At 37.6% G+C, this 24,964-nt stretch overlaps 1 protein-coding gene across 2 annotated transcripts in view; it reads right to left on the bottom strand.

Moving 5' to 3' along the window:
- The window catches only part of CHM (CHM Rab escort protein), a 60,733-nt gene that overhangs the window by 11,605 nt on the left and 24,164 nt on the right, over positions 1 to 24,964 (bottom strand). For both annotated transcript variants that reach the window (XM_032123740.1, XM_032123739.1), the window contains exons 8-13: positions 22,601 to 22,826; positions 11,221 to 11,298; positions 6,257 to 6,361; positions 5,278 to 5,341; positions 4,570 to 4,666; positions 2,188 to 2,280 (exon numbers count right to left, since the gene is read on the bottom strand). In XM_032123740.1, coding sequence (XP_031979631.1) covers positions 2,188 to 2,280; positions 4,570 to 4,666; positions 5,278 to 5,341; positions 6,257 to 6,361; positions 11,221 to 11,298; positions 22,601 to 22,826 — 663 coding nt within the window. The remainder of the gene's footprint in view (positions 1 to 2,187; positions 2,281 to 4,569; positions 4,667 to 5,277; positions 5,342 to 6,256; positions 6,362 to 11,220; positions 11,299 to 22,600; positions 22,827 to 24,964) is intronic.

The raw sequence follows: 24,964 nt of genomic DNA, 5'->3' as shown, positions 1-24,964 counted from the left end.
TACAGATATTTCTGATGTGACATTTCTTCCCCTCTCATTTCACAGTTTATCTTTGTACCTAGAATCTCTAATTGTGGCAGTGCTGCTAAATGAAAAATAAATGCCTAATTTGTATTTATCTTCACTTACTGACGGTTGTACTGTGCTGCAAGACTCATCAGGAATACAAAATCATCACAAACTCAACTTACTTGCTCATAATCTGTCCCTTCCTGCAGTAATTTGCACATTCCTATAATCCCTTTGCACACAGGCAGAAAAACCTCTGGGAAGATGAAGGTCACTTTTTAACAGTCCAGAATGCAAGGGAGGAATACACAACACAGATTTTGAGCTTAATAGATACTATTTGTTTAGAATATTTGCTGTCCCCTTTCTTGTATTTTACTTCCTCTAAAATAAATGAAGCTTGTAAAAGACCTTGTGAGATTTACTTCTTTCCAAGGAATAAACTTCTTCATAACCATGGCATTCAAAACAGTATTTTAAAGCAGTTGAATTACAAAAAAAGAGATAAATCTATGCTATTCCTTCAGTATCTTTTAAAAAAAAATAGGTGCTACCCATACTGAACAATTTCAAATATAAATTAAATTCATCAGCCTGTGAAAGTCTGAGCCTTAATACAGGGCAAGATGCTCTTTAATATATTTAAAAGTTCACATTGCTCATAAAAGTTACTTCTTCCTCATTTAGGCAGGAAAATGAATGGAGTCCTCTTCTCCAGGTGACTTTGCCTCTTTGACCTGCCATGGCCCAGTGCTCACTTTATCTGGTGATTCATTTTCAATAACTCCAACAGTATTTGTTCTGACATTTTAATTAAAATACGACCACTACCTCATCCTGATGATAAAAAGGCCTATGTGTCAGGGAAAACTGGCTTTTCAGTGCCTCAGTGCACCTGAGGACCCCTATGATCACAGAGTTTCTACAGAAGAATTTCAGTCAGCTTCTAAACAATCTATCATTTCGGAACTGGATCACTTTAAACATTAAGATTAATGTTACCCCTCCCCAAATGATTAGAAGACACTAAGCTGATCTTCTCTTCACCAAGTCTTTCAAACACATGGCACTATCTTGAAAATTGAAGATAGAAGTTAAATACTAAAAGTTGAAAATTAGCAAGCTTTAAATTAACAAATAAACAAATGAGAAATGTTTGCAACTCTCCAGTCTAATAAAGTTTTCTATTTACAAACCCAAGATGTTTTCTACATATTAAAAGCAAAGCAATTATGAATATTATGAAGTACTCCCACATCTTAATAACTTGCATTTACACCAACAAAACCCGTCACTGAGAGTTGAGCATTGTTTTCTCAGAAAAGGACTGTGATTTACTGCCTTGCAGCATGGGCACACTGTATTTAAAATGCTTTTGCCAGGGCTAGAACAGAGCATCATCTCCCTTATGCACACTACCTACTCTGTGAGCACCTACCACAAATATGGTTAAATTCAATATCTCAGGACTAAAATTTCAAAAACTTGTGTGGAATTAGCCCAAGTATTTCAGGAACTACTTCCTTCTAGACAGCAACTGCTCCATCAGCAGCTGCTTTCCTCTGAGGTGTGGAATTGTCCATCTCAAGGCCAAAGTTCATAAAATTAGCCGGCAAGATTTCTTCAATTTAGGGCCAAGTAGTTCACTATTGGAAATCTATCTTTGTGGTAACAATACAGAACAACTTTAAGCTTCCACTGCTTACAGCAGAATCCACAGAATTTCAATTCAAACAGCAAACAAGGAAACACTTGAAGACAAGAAGCTGAGCAACAGCCTGAGAATAAGAGGAGGCAAAAGCAACCCAAGCAGCTCCCATCACTGAGCACACCTGGCAGCTGGAGGAGAAAGGCAGATCCCTAACTTCTGGGGTTTTGGTAACTTTCATAAGGGACACCCAGGTGACAGAAATCACTAAAACCAGGAAAGTGTGGAAAAACAGCTTCACAAACATTTCATTTCACTACTGCACCTTTCAAGGATGTGCTGAACAGCAAGTAAGTTTCATGGAAAAAAAAAGTGTGAAAATTAAGAACTTCCCAGACACTCATGGTCGTGTCCTTGCATACTGAAGTTTAAGCCACAGCTGAAGAAGTCAGTAACAGATACTTTACTTACAAGGGTAAATTATAATTATGTAAAATAATATCATTAATACATCATTCATTTATTTTTACCTTTTTCTGTATTTAGATTAAATAACTTCTGTACAACAGGCTCTAAATCTTCCCTTGCAGTTTTAGTTGATGGACAGGTTAAATGGACTAAATCTGTGAAAAGAGAACACAAACTAATTCCAGTCACCAATACACAAGATATATAAACAACATTTAGAATTTTTATAAAGCACAGCAGGCTTTTAGAAATCGCAATTCTTCATAAAATCACTTCCTTTAAGCCAGGGAAGTGCTGTACTATGGACATACAGTGTATGTACAGCACACAGAAATTCTCTGGAAACACCTCAGAATTCTCTAAGTTACTTCTGTGATGTACACTATGACTACGCAATCCCTTGTACAACATTTTATTCCTCCACTTCTCAGATGGGAGGAACTATTGCTGAACTATTCCTTTATTTGTTCTGTTTTGCAGACTCTGCAGTTGCTGCCTCCTTAGAGAATCACTTGATGTGGCTCCCGACCCTTTTCTGTCCCACTGGCCTCTGGTCAGGCACGGAACCAGCTGCTTTACCCCACCTGATTTTCCAGCCATTCATTCCCATATTTAAAAGTCTCACCTTAAAGCTTTTCATAAAACCACTTTAATGGACTCCTGGAAACTTCTCACCAGAGTAGTGTTCATCAGCGAATCATGAAGAAATTTAATATAACTTTGTATAAACTGATTAGTTTTTTCTTCATTACTGTAAATTTTTGATCCATTTAAAAGCAATGCAGAGCCCTGGCATTATTTTGAATCTAGATGACATTTTTCTCTCTTCTGTCTGAAGCCTGGCTGTGTTTCTTGTCATCATTTTCCTGTACATCACACAGCTCTTGACCCTGGTTCCATGAGGAACAGAAATTTAACCCTTCATGCTCCTCTACTTTCAGGTTGCACACATACAGAGTCTATTCAAACATTATTTCATTTTTTTATTCAACCCAAACCAAACCTTCTGTCTGAAGGAATATGCAAGAAAATAAGTAAAAGGAAAAGGGTGGTGATAATCAAAGTCTCCCCCTAACCTTAACTAGATGTTTCCAATCCCAAACACTGTAATATAATCTATTCTTTCCTCAAAAAACTCAGCTATCAATCACTAAAGTTCACATCATTTACTTTCTATAAAATCTTTTTTATTATCTTTAAGGTTATGGTTATGAGTCACAGTCATCAGTATATATTTTGATTATATTTGATTTACTCAGGTATAACTGCATTAGTTACAGTGGTTGCCAACATTTGTCTTCAAGTAATTCTCCCAGCAAGAACGATGAGCTCAGTTCCTGATTTCATCATTACAGTCTCCATTTTTAGGGCAAGTGAAGGAGTTTGGTTCCACTCAAGTGGCAATACAGATGATGTGCCTGTCATTTGTGCAGTGTGATCAAAGAGTAGATGTATTTGTATACTTATCTTAAATAATTGTTCCAAGGAGAAATCAGTCAGGTTAAAACCCATTTACAGATAATGATGTAAAAGTTTTTTAAAAAATTATGAAATATATCCCATAACTGGAACTCAGCTATGCCTAATACAGAACTTTATTATTTCAATATATGAAGACAAATTTCATTAAGGAAGGCAGTACCTTCTCTTCTGAAATGAAAGGAATTTATGGAGAAAAGTAAATAACAGAAACCTTAATATTTCAGCACCATAAAAATTCTCTTGAAACTAATACTTTAGATCTATTGAACATCAATCCTTCATTAGTTTCGCTTACTGCTATATATATTTTGTGGACCCTTAATAAAAAAAAATCAGCTATTTAAATGATAAATATTAACAATATGCTTTATAGTGCTAAGTTTTTAATTAATTATAAGCTTATATTTTTTACTATTATTTTAGTAGGAAATATAACTTTGAGCAACTTAATCGTTTACTTTACTCTTCTTTCATATGCAAAGAACTACTTCAAGCCTATTTAACAGCAAAATAAATTGGTTATTATTGCAGTTACTTATTTCTTGTTAAAAAGAATTGGGTAAGGTAACCTCTACTTCTACTCTAATAAATACCCTAAATGAACATTTTATCGCTCATTTATTTCAAGTTCACACAAAATGCCAACAACAGAATCCTTTCAGAAGATAAAAAGCTCCCAAATACAGTGTATTTCAGGTATTTCCATTTAATAGTTCAGCTAAGGGAGCTCATTTTCAAAAAAACCAAATGACAAATTGTCAGTAAGATTCATGTGCTCTGGAATACTATTTTTATCTCCTGAAGAAGGATTCATTCCTGTGTAAGTGAAAATGAGTCCATGGAGCTCCACGATCCCAGGAAGCCACCACTCCCTGCGTTCTGTGCAGCAGAGGAACAACACAGAGATTTTCAGTTCTGTTCCAGAGCTGACAGAGCCAAAGGGGAAAATCTCCTTTACTTACAGGTGTCCTTCATGCACGTCATGGTGGAGGAACACAACTCAATGACACAAACTGCTGCTTTGCCCAGTTCCAAGGGAGGCACTGTCAGGATGGAAACCTGCGGAGCAGAAAGAAGAGCTTGTGGGAAAACAAAGTGTCCTGGAGGATGTGGCAACCAGCACAGTCCTCGCTGAAGGTGAAAAGAAACTGCAGACAGTTACACAGCTTGGTTTTCTGGTTTATTAGGTCAGAAGAAACACAACACTGATTAATATCCTCTAAAATTAACGACTGCAAAGACTGACAAAGCAGACCCAAAAAAGGGTCTGAAAGTGTGCAATGAGAACTTGAAACTGCAAAAATGAATGTTTAAAAAAACCAAAGGAACTTTGAACAAAGTTTAGACAAGATAAATAACTAACAGAATATTAAGGGTAACAGTTTATTAAAAAGCAAGCAAAATTAAAATTAAAGACAGCAGCTTAGAAACTCTATTAATTATAGTGTGAGCCAAACAGGAAAACTGCAGTCACTGAACTAAACTAAACTAAAATTTGTAATAGTTTTATAGAGATTAAAACAGATTAAACAATTACCAGTACAGAGAGCTGACTACAGATCTTGATTCAAGCACAAACAAAATTGAATTAATGAATCAATTCCTACCAATAACTAAATATTAACACATGCAATACACAAAGGGACAAATGATACAGAATTGGTGTGTACCTGCTGCTCTGAGTCTGTGTTCAGTACAGACTGATCTGTAATGAGCACTGCCCTGGAGATCTGCCTACAATTAAATAAAAGAATGATGTAAAAATAATGATACAATAAAAGTAAACATGAAAACAAAAAAGAAAAGTAAAAAATGAAAACAAAAATGTAAAAAATAGTAATTTAGAATCATAGTTTTGGTAACACCAGGGCTATTTCACTATATAATCTTTATTACTATGATTCTTAGTGGGATATTTTCCCTGTTGCTGAAGCAGAAACACATCTGGAATATCAGTGTAGTATTTTCAATGGCCAAAATAGGTGATGAATGAGTCAGAGCAGTTGTATCAAACAGCCACCTTCTGTTTTTTAAAAAGTTCTTTTGTTTATTTGATCAAGATTAGCAGCAGCACATTAAGGACTTGTGATGCTCCAAAGAGCACAGGAGCCTTGGGATGAAGGGGAAATGCAGCAGGGTGGAGTCCATTCATCACTTGCAGTTTGTGCTCCTGCAGTGCCCAGGGTTATTTCTGCTCTGCCCTCACCACCACAGCTTTGCTGATCCCTTACCTGCACTATTCTGAAGACAGAGGCAGTGCATGCCAGCTGCTTTCGGCAACAACAGTCAAATCACAGAAAACAATGAAATTTAGTACTTGCCTAAAGCTGAACAAATTTAAAGCCAGGACAGCAACTGGCACCTTCACCTTCCAAACATTTTTTAGCAAATACGGAATTCCTATCACATTTAGAGCTCCTGGATCTTTTATATGGAAAAAGGGAATATTATTTCAATGATAATTGAAGAAAACCTGAATATAGAAAGTACACAGTATATCCTCCAGTTAATACAAGAGAAATACTATGCACTGAACTGAACTGTACTGCAAAAATGAAGGATTGGACAGGAGGCTCCTCAGTTTAACTTGCAAGGTACTTTACATACTTATTTAAAGAAATGGACTGTGTTTTCTGTTTTACCATGTACCTGTAACACACATTTGTGCATGTGCTCTCTGAGAGGTAACTATCTTCCACAATAAAATAGTTGGCACTTATTCTTTGTCCAAAATGATCCACAATAGCTTTGCACCTGTTTAAAAAAAAAAAACCCAACCCACAGTAAGAAATTTTGCTGTAAGGTAACAAAAGAATGCATAAGTTTTAAAAATTGAGTTATACAGCACAGTATTTACATCTTTCAATTAATTTAGCTATGTATTTCTTGAACATGTGAACCCCTAAACGAATTCAACTCAACTGATCACTAAATCCTAGACTGCCACACTCTACCTGGTATATGCAGTTTTCCACATGCCATGCCAATACAGAAAATTATATCCCAACTTTAATAAATTGGCCACTTTTCACAGAAAATATAAGCTTACACTTATATTAAATACTGGCATTTAGTTGTACATTTCTTACCTCATAATACCTAAAAAAACAAAACTGTGAATTACTTGGTAGGCACAACCCTATTACAGTGGGGTTTCGTTCTGAGGCAGACACCTTTACCAAAACCACGTTTATTTTGACAATAATATTTGCAAATTAAATAGAAAATTAACTTAAGAGATTTGGGAAAGATTCCTGACAAATGAGTGCATCAGACTGTTCCAAGAGTGAGTTGCTCTATTTGTGACTAAATATACCCTTTATCTCTAAGCTACACACAAAGGGATTAACTAAGTCCTGGTGTTTTAAGAACAACACAAATGTTCTCCACAGAACAGGGGCAGAAATAGAAGTGGGACAGAAATGCAAACCACAGAAATGAAGCCATTCAGTGATCTTAAATGAGAATACAAATTGCAGATTTTAAGGGGGAAGATTCTCTATGAAAGAACAAACTTCAGACGTATATATGACATATGAAGCTACATCATATATATGAGGTGAAGAAAAGGGAGGCTGCACACAGATACTCACTAAAGTAACCTCTACTGCTGATTCTACATCCATGGTCTGTGTTCTCTTCTACACTATCAGAACATTTACTGTATAAATAAATAAAGCAAATTAGCTTTACTGAACTTTTTCTTGGGGAATGAAAATTACTTTTTCTTAAAATTTCTTAAAATTAAATTCTTCTGAATTACTTTTTCAATGTTTCAACAATTTAACATACAGGACTTAAACCAGTGAATTTTTTCACACACACTTTCACACGTGCATGTACAGGGAAACATCCAAAGGAACACAATGCCTGAGACAGAGATCATGTACAGATTTACCTGTGTTTTATCACAGTGCAACTTCATCTGTGGAGTATCTGACATGCAAGTTATGCCTTAGGAATGAACATTTCTGTAACTTGAAGCTATTTGTCAGTTTCTGTGATTAAAATGATCTATAAACCCAAACCTAAACAGGTAATAGCAATCAGCTGCCACTAGCTCTGGTAAACCAGTTGTTCCTATAACCTGAGAACTGAAAAAGGGTGAACACACAAGCCTCATCTATAAATGTAAGAGATTTATGACTATTAAACATGTTTTTGTAACACTAACTTCTAATGCTGACCTCACAGGCATATATTCCTATACTCAAATTCAACAGGTACCTTGACAACAGTACAAGCACTGTTTATCATCTAACATTCTTCAATTTCAAATTCTATCTAACATATGTTTCACCTGCAACTTTAAGAAGTTTTTCCTGTTAACCCCATTGATTTTATTCTTGAGCTCTCATTTGAATACTGCAAATAAACAAGGAAGTCGAGCTGCTGAAGCTCATTTCTAATTATAACCTTTCTTATTGTTTATGAAACAATTTCCCTGCCACCCCCCAAACATTATGGAAGGGGAAAGGTTGATTAAATGTCATGTTGCATCACTCAAAGCCAGCAAAAGCAACGACACGTTTTATTTTCCTGCTAAGTGCTGTTTCCTCTCCTTTGTTCAGGAATAGCAGCAGGTCACATATGTGATAAGATTTTAAACTGAGAGAGAGAGAGCGCTTTTAATTTCAGTCCCACTTTACTTCAAAGGGTGATGCTCAGAAAATTTCTTTCAAGTAGTGCTTCCAAATGCAGCAAACACTCCTGCACTGACATTATCAGGTCTCTGTCATCTGATCTGTGTTGCGACAATGAATCACAGCGAACCCTCCATTGACCTTCTTTCAATGTGTCTGGATAAAAGGATGAAAATTAGAATCCATCTCCTTGCAGTGCCACGAGTTATAAATGTACTTTATAGGGCTCATTATCCAAACTAATGGACTAAGGGCGACATCCTTGAAATGGACTCAGCAGCACTGACAAAGCCAGTCTGCAGTATTTCAGCAGATATGTAAATTACTGGCTGTTTGCTCTATCTTTTTATCACAGATGTATAAATGTCCATTTATCACATCTCTTCCATTTTGAGGCAGAATTATGTAATTGGAAACATATGTGAAGTGTGATCAATATAAAATGCCTACCATTATGATGAAATTGTATATGTACCCCAAAAAGTGACATAAACACAGAGAAAAACAACAAAATTATCATTCATACATTCAGTACGCATTTTTCCTCAACCTTATAAATATGATGTGTTTTTTATTTTCCATCAGAGCATCACAGTTCTACCAAGAACTCAGTATGTTCTGCAAACTTATTAAAACAGATCCAGTACAGTATGTAAAAAACAGGTATTTTCAAGTGCATTACTAAAACCTTAAAATAGGGATGTCTGATTTCTATTCTTTCACCCTGTCTTGCCTGAATCTTATTTTCAAATAAGAAAAAATCAAACTATAAAAAGGACTATAGAAAAAGCATAAAAATAATTGTAGAGATGGGTATAAAATCTACTTGTTCTCTGTATATACAGGTATAGGCAGGAAAATGTGAAAAAGCAATTAGCCATGTCTAGAAAAAAGTTGGAATAAACTTTGGTGATATTTAGAGACTAATTCAGATTAGATTTAATTAAACTCTAACCTAAAAGTTTTAGGAGAAAATCAAGGCTGTAGATAGAAGTATATATTTTCCTTACATGTACTAAACCAGGAATATTAAAAATAGAGAACAAATCAGTGCCTTAAGGCATGGATGAAGCCTGGAGGGCTGTGGAAGGTGCTATAAACTGGTAATGACCACTGCACAAGGCATTTCTGCAGTGCTGAGTGGGAGCCATTTGTAACCTGGGGAAGCTGCCTCTGCAAGCACAGAGCCAGCTGTACTGACAACCAGATATGAATTTACCTCTCACCAATTACTATGAATGGTCTGTTGACTCAAAAGCTCAGTAACTCATAAATAGCCTCATTAACAACTTGATAGCTGATTTTTATTAGGCAAAACACTGAAGCCCAAAGTCAAGAGGAAGTACAAGCTGGTGCAGGGAGGGAATACACGGTGAGGAAGGAGATAACAGCCAGAACGAAACAGAAGATAAAGGAAACAGATATCCTGGATGTGTTGTCCTTCTTCATATTCACCATCAGATAATGGCATTATTAGAAGCTCAGTGTTTTTGGAATAATGAAAGTCTGGTAAAATCTTTTAAAGTATTTCAATAACTCTGCTCCTCATAAATCTATTATTTAAAATGGCACAAGTGAACCACAAAAGCAGTGTAAAAGCCTAAAAAAGACACTTGACACCTATGCTGAATCCTGGTGAACTTATATTAAAAAAATAGAAGCAGGTAAATGGAAAAGCTGCACTCCGGCTTTTCTGGAACACACATAACCTTATAAAGAAAACATTGATTTCAAAGCTCTTCAGGATGTGCCAAAGAAGCTGGAAACTGGGGCAACCAGTACCACTGACCAGCTAAGATCTGCACAGAGTGGGGTTTGGAAGTTGCTACCAACTGTAAGCTTTGTACCCCTGCAAGAGCAATTTAACTGTTTAAAGATTATTGGAATATAAACCTTCCTATAGTAACAGTTCAAGTATCAGTGTTAAAATAAATGACAGTTTCTGAAAGAGACAGTTTAATTTGCACATGAACCATGTATTTGGAACAACACACATGATGAAATACTACCACATTTACATCTCAAAGTCTACAACTGTGAACTCCAGAATCTTCAGGAACTGGCAGAAAGATAAAATCTGGAGTTTATACAATTTCAGGCAAAACAGCTACTACTTGACCATGTCATCACAAATGCAGCTACAAGGACTGTGCTCAAGGAATTGCAGAGCAACTGGGAAGTAAACACACCACCACCATCATTTAACTACTCATTCTCCTAATAAATTGGTACTACATAATTTCTCAATTAATTTTCTAAATTTTCTACAAAACATCCTGAACTTTTCAATTATAGAAACTAAGCTGCAACCAGAGAGCCAAAGTCTGCAGCTAGACTAATATCTGATAAAATGTGTATCATAGAAATATGGCAATTTACAGAGGTGTGAAAAATGCCACTATGGAAAAAACTCTGGGTTGATTTTTCTTAGCTCAACTTTAAACCTGCCTACAGGCCTGATATTTTTGTAAAAGAATTTATTCTGGAGTAAGAGGGCAGCATAGTTTATGACAACAATCTACCTAAAAACTCATTAAAGTCTTTTCTCTTGGAGTGACATGCATTATCAGCAAAGATTAATCTGATGAGTCTTTAGGTGAGCTCCATTTTTAAAAATGCAATAACAGAGGGCTTTGTTGTCATCTGATGAAAATCAATTAGAGTAGGTAAGGCCACAAGGAAAACTAACATCACTCATCACCAGCCCCCCGGCAGCTGAAATGATTTGTCTTCCAAGCTTGGGTGATCAGGAGCTGTAGTAATATCACAGGGAAATTAATTTAGTTTCTATATTCTAGAGCCACTTTCCTTGTTCTGGAGGACCTATACACAAATTACTTTTAATCAAGGTTGATATGTTATTAATATCAAGGAGGCTCTCTGAAGAATCTTTTTTTTTTTTAAATTGACTTAAGACATTTTTCACCTGTGTTTTGTGTATAAACAGAAGGTTCCTGATGTCACCCTTACCGTCCTGAGGCTCTGTCCAGCACCAGGCAGCACACGGCGTGACGGAGGCAGTAGATCCCCCCAAACACAGCACACAGCCTGCAACACAGGGAGCACAAAGGTTACTCCAGCACAACTAACTGCAATCAGTGTGGGTGGTCAGCAAGGCAAAGTACTGAGCATGTTGGTAATACTGACTTACTGACAGGATGGGCCCCCCAAAAGAAGCAAGATGTGGAGCTGTTGGGGGTCTGGAGGAGGCCACTGAGTTATCACAGGGCTGGAGCCAGGCTGGGAGAGCTGGGGGTGTTCACCTGGAGAAGAAAAGGCTCCAGGCAAAGCTTAGAGCCTCTTCCAGAGCCTAAAGGGGCTCCAAGAGAGCTGGAGACGGGCTTTGGACAAGGCATGGAGGGACAGGACAAGGGGAACAGCGTTAAACTGAAGGAGGGTAGGCTTAGGTTACATATATGGAAGATATCCCTGTGAGGGTGGGGAGGCCCTGGCACAGGGTGCCCAGAGAAGCTGTGGCTGCCCCATCCCTGGTAGTGTCCAAGGCCAGGTTGAACGGGGCTTGGAGCAGCCTGGGATAGCAGAAGGTGTCCCTGCCCATGGCAGGGGGTTGGAACTGAATGAGCTTTAAGGTGTCTTCCAACCCAAAACATCCTGGGATTCTGTGATTTTGAAGTGAAAGCATTTTGATATCTCCACAAATTACGAACTTGAAAACTTCCACTTTGCAAACCTAACTTCCAGAAATGGCAATAATTTTGTCATTCTAATGTCAGATGAGCCACTGCAGAGACAGTCAGTCCCACGATCCCTTCTGAACTGCAGGACTGGTGCAGCCCCGCCAAGGCCTGCAGTGTCACCAAGCCCATCTCTGCACTCGAGGGCAGCAGCCCAAGGAGCTGTCAGCACCACCACGTACCACACATGCTGGAATATCCAGCTCCCTAAAAACACTCCTGCTACTCATGGAAAACCAGAGATACATCCTATGAATCCCAGCCTTGGCTGTTTGGAGATTGTTGAAGATGACACAAAGGTTAAACATCCACTGAAGAATTATGAGAGACCCTAGAGCTAGGGGTTTATTATCTCTAATGCTGCAATCCATGGCTTCCTGCCTGACACAGCACACATCAGGATCTTTCAAACCAACTCAGAGGAGTTTATTTCATATCTTGCATGTAAGAATAGTGCTATTAACTTAACTAGAACTGGGATTCCTTAGTTAAAAACATTAATTACAGTTTTCCTTTAACTTCAACCACAGCCAGGGGATTTTGATACATGCACTTTATTTTTCTAGCATACTTTGAAAGAACTTTGCTGCTTGGCTGCACAAAAATGTGAATTACTTCTTTCCAACAGTAACCTGCTATCCAGGGGAGGAGGGCACAACCTGCTTTCATAGGCCAGGAGAAAACTTCTCTTTTTAAATGGAAATAGAAAGGAATTTTGATTGTGTTGCTAAACAATCACAAACAGCCAAAACACCTATTAAAACAGCCTAGCATGAAAAATGACACAATTAGGAAGAACTTGCCAAAATTATTTAAATAGAGAAATTGAAATATTAAACTAAATGGCACCCCAACAATTTATGACAAAGTAGAATCATTGTGCTGGCATTACTTTCATACAATGGACTATTCAAGATGATTTGACTGCACTTGAAGTACAAGGCAACTCTTTGATACCATTACCCCTAAATGACAGACATTTAAACTGATATTACTCTAATTAACTGGCGACTGCCTCCACCAATAATTCAAGTTTTGCTGAAAGATAGCAACAACACTGTACTCAGCTTCAACTTTGCCCTGGTGACATCAAATCATATTACAGCTAAATTAACAGTTGTGGAAATTTTTGGCCTGGTAGCCCTCCATCATACACAGCCTTTAAATGCCATTTCAGTCCCCATCGAGGCAGAAATCAGCAGTTGCAATTTTTAATACAGCTGTGAAACAACAGGACATATTAAAAGCTGCGTTTTTGACAGAACATTCCCAGTGATTTATGAGTTTGTATATAATTTGATTATTCTATTAATTTTACTGATTACTGATTCAGCTAGTACAGTGAAGGTCACTTACAAAATAAATCTTCATTACATTTCACAGAAAGTAACTGCCTCCAACTAGTTGTTTTCTTTAATTAAACACTAATGTAACAAGAGAGAAAATAGGCTTCAGGGTTGCTGCATCTGTTGATACAAGAGGAGTTTACTGCTTTGATGTAATGCTCTGTGATATTAATTGAACAAAAATAGAATGTCTCTCCATTTGACATCTCGATTCCCAACACAGAGATACCACAAACACACTCAAATTACAGACTTAGCCTTAGTTCACTCTGAAAGAATTTTAAAACTGTATCACATAATTTTACACCAAAACCTAATTCTTATTTCTAGAATGTAATGTGTCTTCTACTTTCTAAAACGCATGTCGTGATTAATTTAAAAATTGACTATTTTTTAACTGTATATTTTTCTACAGTAAACACTACTTGCTTCTCTCCTTAAAGCTGAATACTCCATGCATAGCCCTGCAAGCTTTGGAGAAAGATCAAAGAAAAACACGGCAAGTGCTGAAATAATGAATTGTCCTCTTTCAATTTATTTTTACACACAGAACAAGCTGTGACCTGGTTCTTATGTTAAATTCTGTGTTTCCTGAAAGGCCCCTGGAACATCAGCCTTTCCTCCAATATTGTTGTGTTCTAAAAACTTTAACAAGTAGAGTCCAGACAAATCAAATAAATAAAATGGCTACAGCTACAAAAATTGATGGTTAATCTTCCCAACACAGAGTTCCCATACCAAAATCAAAACTCAGTGTGTGCATCCACCTGGGTAACACCAAAAATTCCCCCCAAAAAACAGCATCAAAAAAACTAATCAAGAAAATAATCAATGTCATCCTGAACTTTCCTGGCATTTGGAGAGCTATGGAAAGGAAAATATGTGACATAAATGCTTAAGGAAGCAGATGAAGAGTCAAATATTTTGACTTTTTCCTGCAGGCTGTGTTCATTATTCCGGTGAAATTTTAAAAAGTCCTGTAAGATTAAAGAATCAGCCTATATTCTAAATTCAATTAGCAACATGACAATTCTAAACCAGTCCCAAAGTTCCGGCACAGTTACCCACCAGCACTCAGTTAACTCACAAGGGGTACTTTGAACCTCTCTGACTCCCATAGTAAGGTGATTTCTTTCCCCAGATCTCCCCTTTTGACTTAGTGTGGAAAACCAGACTGTGACTGGGAAATGCTGCAGGAAGAAGAGCTGGAATGGTAGAGCTGCCCATCAACGCCCTGGGGTGGCAGGGGGGAGAACGAGGACTTGGGCTCATTTCAGCTCCAGGAAACTCCTCATGGGGAGAAACCCAGCAGGCAGGAATGGTGGCAGCTCCAGGGAAAAATGCCAGGAATGAGAGAGGGGTTAGGAAAAATAAAGTAGCCCAGTCATAGGTCACGTTTTAGGACATTTCGTATTTCACAGCTTTTCTAGGGATTTAAGAACCAAATTTAACATTTAAGAAATTGCTCCTTTTTATTGCATGGAATTTAGACTGGATATATAGAAATACACATTCACATCCTCTGAAAAATTCTAGTAGTGAATACAGTATCTGCCAGTAGAAGTGACCAGATAAAACTGTTGTGCTTGATTTTGTTCAGAGCACAAAGCTGCACCTACTTATCACTGACCCTAAATAGACCCTCTGTACACTTTTCCCCATAATTACAAAATAGGGGTAATTAAGTCTATTTCATCAGAGTCTGCCAAGGATTGGTATTTATTGTTCACGGATTCTGAACAGACACACTGCACTGAAGTGCAACTATCTCAGGAGTTTTAACATTTGAGTTCCTATTATGTGATGTGCAAGTTTCAGGGTTTGGCAAGTCATTGCTGCCTTTCATAGGCCCAAGATTCCAATTCTGTTTTCCCAAATTCAAATGTTAGAAGATGACGCAATGAAAGTCTTAATTCATCATACATTTCTATGCTCCTACATGTCAGCCTTGCTTTGTGCCAGTGTAGATTTCTTAGGCTGTTTCTAAACCTGACAAAATTGTTGAAAAAATAAGACCATGTTTAATCTCTCTTTTCATTTCAACTGTTTGTAATTTAAACAACTGCAGTATTAGCAGTTAATTGCTGATAAAAGTGCCATGTTACTGATGACTCTTGTACAGCTGTTCAGAGAGTCCAAAAGTGGTACAGAAGGAGCTTACTTGTATCCATTAATAAATGCGTAAAAGAGAGACCAATTTTTCTAATAATGCAGTTGAAAGTCATTAATACCACTGAGATTTCTGTAGTTATGCCCATTTTTAGCTATCCTTTTCTACAGGTGTTCATCTATGAAACTAAACTCCCATCCTCCACATTTAAAATAACCACAGAACAACAATCCTTGTTTCAGAAGCACTGGAGTTACAGCACTGTGAAGCTGCAGAAGGAAATGCTAACACATATAGGGATGAATCCTACAAAAACCTGCCTTGGAAGAGAAGCTGCTCAGCTTTAAAGGCATTCCTGAAGCCCAAGTCTCCTTCTGGTGTAGCATTGACTGTCAAGGGAAGAGCCTCCTGTGGAAGGATCCAATTTTGTGGTTTATGAGAAAACAAATTAAATGTGACTACAACATGGAACGCCTAGAGAGGGAAAACAGATCTGTGCAAGAAGTGCATCTTCCAAAGCTTCTGAAAGCAGAAAACGCCAAGTTTCACCATCAACTAACTCTTCATTACTGGATTACTCCATGGTAACAGGTCTCTGGATCAAATAAATTCTAGCAGTAATCAAATTTCTGTCCAGTTTTAGATTTGCTTTCTCAAACACAACTGCTTTTTCCAGCAGAAGTGATGTTTCATTTGGTTTGTTGTTGTTTGTTTTCTTTTAAACAAACAGTCTGGGATTTAGCCTTCATAAATAAAGTATTTAGAAAGAATAATAAATCAACCTAGCAAGTTATTTACAAGAAAATCTTGGAAGTAAAAATTATTATGCTTTTAGGAAACAGTTATAAGTCCCAAAGAATTAGGTAAATTTATCTGTCTAAGACTACAGTCTGAAAAAAAATCTCGTAAAACTATTAAGAGAAACATTGCCACTTGTTGAAGCAAAAAAAAGCATGAAAGAGCTCTCTTTGAGAACGAATTAATTTTATTTCCAGAAACTGCAAAGTAAGTCCACAAACTGTTCAAAGGTAACGATTGACATGATAAAATATGAGGCTAATGCCAACAAAAACTCAAAATTTGAGGCGAAGAATTTGAGACTACATCTAAAATAAGTTGCTCCAGAGCCATGAACTTTGTAAAGACTGTGAATGCCCACAATCAGAGTATAAAGGTGCTGTTTCTTAAAATTAACCACATTATCAACCTAATTTTGTCGAGGATATTGCAATTAACACTACTGCTTTATGAATCAAGGTAAGGAATCATTCTCTGGAATTCTAGACTTAAGAAACAGATGATTTATATGAAAGTTAGGTGAGAATCCATCAGGCAAGACATTGAAGTGGCCTAGAAATTATGGTTAAAGCATTGTGGCAATTGTAAGAAATTGCCACAGAGCTGGATAGGGAAAAAGGAAAAGGGAAATAAAAGAGTCCAGTTGTGCCTGTGCTGCTGTGAGGGCAGGGAAGTGCAGAGGCACTCCCAAGGCTCCTCTCTGGGGGCGGTGGAAGGATGGGGCCTGCCTGGCTCTAAACCCCATCGACCTTGTTGGAGAAGCAGCTGCTCCTCACCCAAGGTCATTCAGCTCCAATTACACAACAGCTCTGCCCTCCCAGAGAGGCTGGAGAGATCAGGACTGCAGGGCAAGGCACGAAAACCAAGCACTAGGAACCAGTCACTAAGCATTAGCTCATCTATAAAACCCATTTATGTGTTCTCTGCCTCCAGAAAAGACACAAAAATTCCAGTTCTCTTATCCCTCAATGAAATTCAAGGGCTATTTTAGTAATTCTGTCGTGGTTTGGAAGCTACCTTTACCTTTCCGTGTTTCCTGTGTTTTAATGAAAAAGGACTCTGCTAAATGCAATTTGCCTCCTCGTCTCAGATTTGCTCCAATAATAAACAATCCTGTCATTTGCACAGGTCACCTGATAATGCTGCAACATATGAATATGCCTGAGTCAGAATTCTCAGGAAGACCTTGTGAGGCACAATCTGCACATCCCCACACAACCATGGAGGAATTTACTTGCTAAGGGACAGTTAAGAGGCAATACCAAATGAGAGATTAAGATACATTTCCCTCCTATTTTCACCATTATCCTAATTATTAAACTCTGAAAAACCACAATAACACTTGTATTTTGTGCTTTTAGGTTCCAAATATGCTTTTAAAATGAATCAAGATGATCGAGAATGAAGAGTAGGACAATGTAAGTCTGACCCCTCAATACAGTTTCTTGACTGAAAACTTTTCCATGCCTAGTTAGAGATGTGAAATCAATACACTTTGACAACATCCACATGATTCAGAGCATCCCATGTGATATATTCTAATGGCTGAAGGCCTTCACAAGGAATAAACTCCTGCAGAACACAATTTCTAGTCAGAAATAACAAGGAGCAGAAAAGCTCTCATATTTGTAAGTAATTTTTTAAACAAAGAATTGACAATCACTCACTGAGAAGATAAAATCTAAAATGGGAAGGTATTTTCCAAGTTTCATGCACTTAATGCATTTCACAACAAAGGTTATTTCCAAATTAAAAGTCTTTTCCTGTCAAATTCTGAGAAATAATGTGGGCAAGGACACAAAAGCATTCCATAGCTGTATTAACGACAAGGCTCACTGATCTGTGAATAACCTGAAAAAAATGAAGATTATTGAGTTACTTTACCAATCTATCCATCCATCACTAGTGAACAGGTCTCAGAATGATGGATTATCTCACTTCCCTCATGTTTATCCCAAGAAAGAGTTTTTCCTTAGAGGGAAAAACAAACAACTGATCCTACAAACAATCCTGCTAACTCTGCTCGCCCATTTTGCATTCATCTGCCAACAAAGTGAGGAGAAATATATCAAGTTTGTCTTAAAGGCCAAACTACATTTGAAGTTTTATTATTTCCCTGAAATGCAAGTGAAAACAATTAAGCACTGCAGCTACTTGTACTATTCAGTATTTTAATACAACCCAAGGAATAGTGACAAATTGTTAGTAATTTCAATTTCATTTTCTGGTCCAAAGAAATGGAATAATTATAAGTGGTAAGAGATAGATAAATATGAAAATTAGGTATTTTAAAATGGAGGACTGAACTCATATCTCACTATGTTTTTAAAATCAATCCTGTGATTGTTTCACACTTGCATGGAATTGCACACATGCAAAGACTCAGATCTGTCACACCTGATTGTCACCAGGAATTAACATTGTTTGAATTTCTCATTAATATGCTAAATCATACAATTCACATAGAGGGAAGTTCTGCATCTTGCTAACATGTAGAGACATGATACTCATGTAGAGATTTAACTGAAAAAGATGGTGCACCCAATTTTTAATAAATTATTGCAGTTAGGTTTCCTGAAGTCCTGTCTTGATTTCAGATCACTAAAACCTTCCTAGATCGTAACAGGGACATAATTGGGTATTTTAAAGAACTTGAGACTACCCCAGAAACTCTGACATCCGTAGCAGATAACAGAGCACATGTAAGGGTAAAACTTATTATTCATTTTTAAATATATACAGGAACCCTCGGAATCAATCACACTATCCATCTTATCTCAGCCTGGACTCTTAATCTTCCTGTAAATACGGGGACTGAAAGAGATGGAACTGTCTTAATCGGATCTTTCCTCCATCACAGAATTACTACTGTCACTGTCACAGAGACAAAAATTACAATTTCAGCCAGAATCTGTAGGAACTACTACAAAGGGTGACACTGCCCACCAAATACACAATGGAAAAGTTCAAAATCTGTTTATAAGAAATGCACATCATTAACCAACTACCCATAAAAGTCAGGGAATCACCAAGTCCTCTGGCAAAGCAGCTGAGGACATTCCAGCACCTACTGCCACCCCCACATCCGTCAGTTTTTGGGTAACTCTTAACAAAGAGACAAGAGACACAACATGTCACTCACAGAACCTTTGTGAGACGACACAGTGGACAGTCACCAATTCCCTCCAAAACTTCACATGGGAAAAAACTGCTGCTTCTCAAAAAGTCAATTCCATTTGCATGTTCATATTTGCAAGAGTCCAAGAATCGGAAACCAAACTGAAGAGAAACTTTGCCTGGTCTGCCCCAAATTCAGTGTGTTCACAAGGCAAACGCAGTATCCGATGTAAAGGCTTGTTTGGGTTTTCCTCAAGAATGAGATATTACATATTCCTTTTTACTAAATATCAGACTATTGCTACATCATTAGAAAGAAGAGCCAGAACAGTTTTGTACCAAGAAGGAAGCAAAGAAAGCTGTTAAGGGCCAGTAAAGTTTTGCTGCTTGTCAGCTCAGGAGAGCAGGAGGCTTCCAATGACCTTACTTGTTCCACGACTCCAATTTATGGAGAAAGAAATCTCACATCTGTACCTCACCATATTGGGATGTACATTACAGTGATATAAAAGTTTAATTTTCTCTACTAAACCATCCCTGCTTAAACCAATAAAGAGCAAAGAGCGCTTCTGCTCACTCGAGTGTCGTCAGCAGTTATAAAAGGTTGTAGTGTTTATGCAGGATTCATTTGGGATGCAAGGATGTGACTTACAAATGTCTTTGACTCATTCCCATCAATATGCATGTGTGCCATTTATAACAGTAGCCTTGATGAGAACACACAGTGTAACTGGCTGCAAGAAACGCTTAAGAGGTTTACATTAAAACAGAATATAGAACAGTGGTTAGAAATCACAGGCCAGGTGACACCTTCCTCTGATAAGCTGGTGATAAAAGCTGTAGGCTGTGATCTATAGGCTCTGGCGTTGCCTCTTTACTCCACAGCCCCAGAGGGATTCTTCAGATATGGCTCACTTTGAGCAAGACACAATCCTGAGGGCAGAACACCTTTAAAAATTGTGGTTAATCTCAAAAAATATTGTGATTGCCTCCTAAATTGTTCACTTAAAAAAAAAAAGACAATTAAAAAAATAGTTTTGTATTAGAATATTTGTAATACAAACCTTTTAAAAGTATAACTACTTCTTGTTTTGACAGATTAATTTGCTTCAACTATTAAAATACCCTCTTTGTTGTAGAACTTACATATTTTAGCAAAAAAACCCCCTAAAATGCAGCAACCAATGATCTTAAATAGAAAGTTCAGGCCATCTGAAGAACTCCTGTCATCATGGAATGATTTTCTGGTAAGAATATTTATAATACTTCTAGACACCTCTACTGCTAACTCTTGAAATATATTGCTGGTAAAGATCAGAAAACTGCATGTGCTGGTCATTAAATAAAAAATAAAGCCAAAGGGATTTAAAGAATGTAAAAAGAATTAGATAGAGAAGAATCTACAGGAGAAAAAAGCAAGCAAAAGTCTAATTTTAATTATTGAATTTACTTTTCCCCTAGGTATTTGAAGCCAAGGAAAGTTGAACTGCTGAACTTGTACCACTACAATGGCTCTGAAAATATTCTGATTCATTAATCTGCTGGTCACATACAGATACCTGGCCTCATATGAAGCCCTATAAAGACACAAAGATATCATAAAATCTACAAACACAAGTTCTGTTGCACGACTGTATCCAGAGTAGTTACCTGCACCCAATTCTTGTTCACAAATTGTCTGTCCAATCACCTAATTATGTAGGTCTGCACTTTCTAAAATCATCGTTATAAACACCGCTTAAAGAACAGATGAAAGGCTATTGATGAAAGATGGTAGCAAGTTACATTGCTATTGAATGGAGCACAATTATTCCAGAATGTTTCTATCAACGTATGACTGCATCCATCCTATAAACAGCCAAGTAGGCTCAAGCTGCTAAGGCCATTCTTCTGGCAGTAATTTAAGTACTGTTCTGGAGAAGAGAAACAGAATCTATCACAGAGACAAACAGGAAGATAATACCCAACGATGTGCTGTAAACCACAATTTCATAGTAGCACACATGTAAAATGCAGAACTTGTCCAGCACCAAACAAAGCAGGTAAGACCCTGCACTGCTATTTAAAGGACTGATGTACAAATATATCACTCAGACAAACTGGCCTCACCAGGCAAAGCTGCTTTTTTTAAACAGAGCTAATGTTTACTTCAGACCTACAGGTTACCACATTAAACCCACATTGAGCAGATGGAAAGGCTGCTTGCCAGCAAAAGCAAAGATGAAAAAAATCCCTCAGCCTTTTAAAAGGCAGTTGAACTGTTGGAAACAACTGAAATTAAAACCGCCCACCCTCTGCACACGGATCCTTGATGGTCCCCAAAAGCACCAAGCACCAGCTCCTGTGCCAGAACCACGGGCCCAGGGACACCTCAGGAGCCAGGGTAAGGACTACGCTGTCACTGCCCACAGTTCAAGGAAAGGAGCTGAAGTGGATCTTGTTTTATCCTGGAATCAACTGGGCTTTTTTGTTTTAATTGCTTTCTAAGGCTCAAGGAGTGGAGAACATATGGCTGCTGTTTGAGATGTCAGAATGTAGAAGCGGCTCAGTGAAACGGGGCTGCACGGGATCTTCTCTGCTGTTCAATTCATAGGAGTTGGAACCTTGTGTTCTAGAGAGAGCTACAAAATGATGTCAAGAGCATAATACATCATTTTACATCAATTGCCCTGTTTGTGTAAATCTGTGATGTAGAAAGGTGAAAGAATTAGGTTTTAAATCTAATTGTAAACTGGACACATGGCACCATTCTCCTCTTTCATAATAACCTAGTTCTTTATTACATATCTACCTGTGAATGGCAGATGCATTCTCAGCATTAATTAGTAACACAAACTGACAACATGAATGTTCCTTCAGCTTCAGAAAGACACAAATACAAATGTTTTCAACCAAATGCAGTGTCACCCTTTTGGACAGATACCACTCTAAGTCTCCTCTGTCAGATTTAGAAAGGGGCAGCTACATATGGGTTAAATTATGGCTTTCTCATTTCCTAGCACTTATTAACTTACTATCACAGGCAGCCACCACAGCCACCAGCTACAAAGCTGAATTTGTAATACAATGGAAATTGTTGCAAAGTATTACAGGAGTGTGACGTCCAAATTCTTTTTTTGTTTGTTTTGGTTTTTTTTGAGTGGGGGAAATTTCATAGCCAATGGAAATGTAAAGTGAATAAAACCAACATGAAATTGTTAACAGGTTTATTCCTATCAAATGACATCTCTTACACTGTGAAGGGTTTCCTTTAGGGAAGGTATGTCTGGATAAGTGGGGCTTACCTGCAGAAGCACTGTGGGATCTCTCCTTGCCCATACAGAGGGAACAAAAACGGGGTGTTGCCATAGCGGCCAAGGCACTGCAGGAATTTTTTTGTTGCCTGAAGACCGTCCAGAGTGCTGCTCTCAGTCTCTGAAACCATTGCAATGGAGTGAAGGATGAAGTGCTGCAAGCTGGGGGTCAATTTCCGCGTCTGTAGGAATTGAGCAAATGTCCTGTTCTCGTAGTCTGAGGGAAAAGCACATGAGGCACTGAGCACATTGCAACACCTGCATCATCTCCTGTGCTTTTGGATTTCAGTAAACAAAAGCAAGTGACTTTTTCAATTAACACCTTACTGAAAATGGACCATCCCAGTCAATGAAAGTTAGAAAAATTACTCCCAGAAAGTGAGTTTTCTCAGAAGACAGAAATACCACTCCATTAAAGTATTTCAGAATATCACAAACCCACTCTATGGGTCTCCAATGGCACCACCTATTCATTCTGTTAGATTTGATCTACCTCCATTTCCCAGTCCTGAGAGAAAAGTGAGCAACTGTGGACAAAAAACCATTGAAGTGCCTTGGGATGCTGTTTCCTGTAAATTACCCAAAATATGACCCCTGAATGACACCCATGCCAGAACAGGACTGCTGGGTCCACACTGCCAGTGCTACAGTGGATATTTATGCACAGAGAAGCCACTCCCACAGTGCCACAATCCAAAGATGAGAAGGTGCAGTATTTATCTCAATTTGATGACTTGCTGGCAACAAACAAATGTGGATGAGACAGAGAGCAGACAGGGATGAAGGACTCCATCTTCCCCTTAAAATAATATTACTGCTGACACATTTTGAAATTCAAAGAAACACAAGTCTTCTAGGAGATGTTTAAAGCATGTTGGCATTGATACATCTCTGAAGAACTTCAGTTATCTTCATAACTGAAACATTTTCTACAGCAAAAGACTGTATTTAAGCAATAGCATACTTCTATACAATTCAGAAATCTGCTGTTAAGCTTATTTCAGTCCTGGATAAATTTCTAACTAATTCATAAACACTTCCATCAGTGCAGAGACCAGCATTATCAAGCTATATATTCTGGTCAAGATTCAACCACTGCTTTATTACAAATGTATCTTACTGCTCTTTGTACAGCCATGCAGAAAGTCCTAAAATGACAAGGATTTTTTTTTTTTGTTTTATCATTCTAAAAAAAATTCTCAAGTTTTCCTCACTTCAAACTTCTTATATAATTCCATATTTTACAGAAAAAAGCTTTAAAAAAAATTCATCACTCTCATGAACTCTCCCTATTAAAAGTCTGCCTTCCCACGAATGCAATGATCTCATCGAGAGCAATTTTAAATTTCTGAAGTTTTTACATTAGCCTAATCTGACTCAAAATATTCTCAATTACTTCTCAGGCTATTTTAAAATGTAGGAACAAAATCTGTTTAACTGTCTCTGGAAGTAAAATAAATCTAATGTTATTTAGGTACATGAATCAATGGATTCATTTAAAATTGATGTGGCATCTCCTTTTTTTCTTAATAAATTTTCTAAATACCATCTATACCCTCACTCTGAGCACCTCCCTTTCTCCCAGCAACAGCAAACTGAGATCACCAGCAATCAATAAACCACTGCAGCCTAATGAGTTTTTCCCCCTTCAGGATTTTCTGGAGTTCATTACAGACTCTTTGTTTCTTAATCTTACCAGATCTTGATACTGACTATTTTTCTCTTGCTAATGTTTAATAATTTTCTCTGATGTTTGTACCTACTCTAAGAGTCTTGTTCAAGTAATCAAACCAGCACCCAGCAACCTTGAACACTGGATTCTTACAGAAATACTGCCTGGTCAAGCCCCTGCCAAGCTCCAAAAGCACCGATATGCTTTGGTCTGCAACTTCTGTCAGTACTTGAACTACTCCTCTTTCCTCGCTGGTTTTTTTGGCAGATTTTTTCTTTTTGCCTTAGTTTACTTTCAGACTCCAAGAACTGAGGACATCACTTCATTCTTTGTACCCTGAGGAGCACAAACCCAAAGCATCTTCCTCCTGTGAAGCTGATTTCCCTCTCTGACCTGATGCACGTTACACTTTGCACATTATAGCTCAAATCTACTCTGATTTCCTCTCATCTAAGTAAGCCAACAATTGATAAAAGCACTTTGAACTTGCCCTCTACAACTAAAGAGCATTAAATTAAATTTACTTTCAAAGTTAAAAAATTCCATTTTCTCCATTTCTGATTTTGTGGTATCGTGTTGTGAGGATTTACACAGTATCCAAGAAAACAGAGAGAAAATTCAGATACATCACATTATTTTAAAAAATACCTGGGGGAGGGGAGGAAACACTTAAAAATGATAAA

Source organism: Corvus moneduloides, chromosome 14 (genome assembly GCF_009650955.1).
Source record: "Corvus moneduloides isolate bCorMon1 chromosome 14, bCorMon1.pri, whole genome shotgun sequence".
Taxonomy (NCBI): domain Eukaryota; kingdom Metazoa; phylum Chordata; class Aves; order Passeriformes; family Corvidae; genus Corvus; species Corvus moneduloides.
The sequence above is the reverse complement of the archived record's forward strand: the minus strand, read 5'-3'. Positions and strand labels throughout refer to the sequence as shown.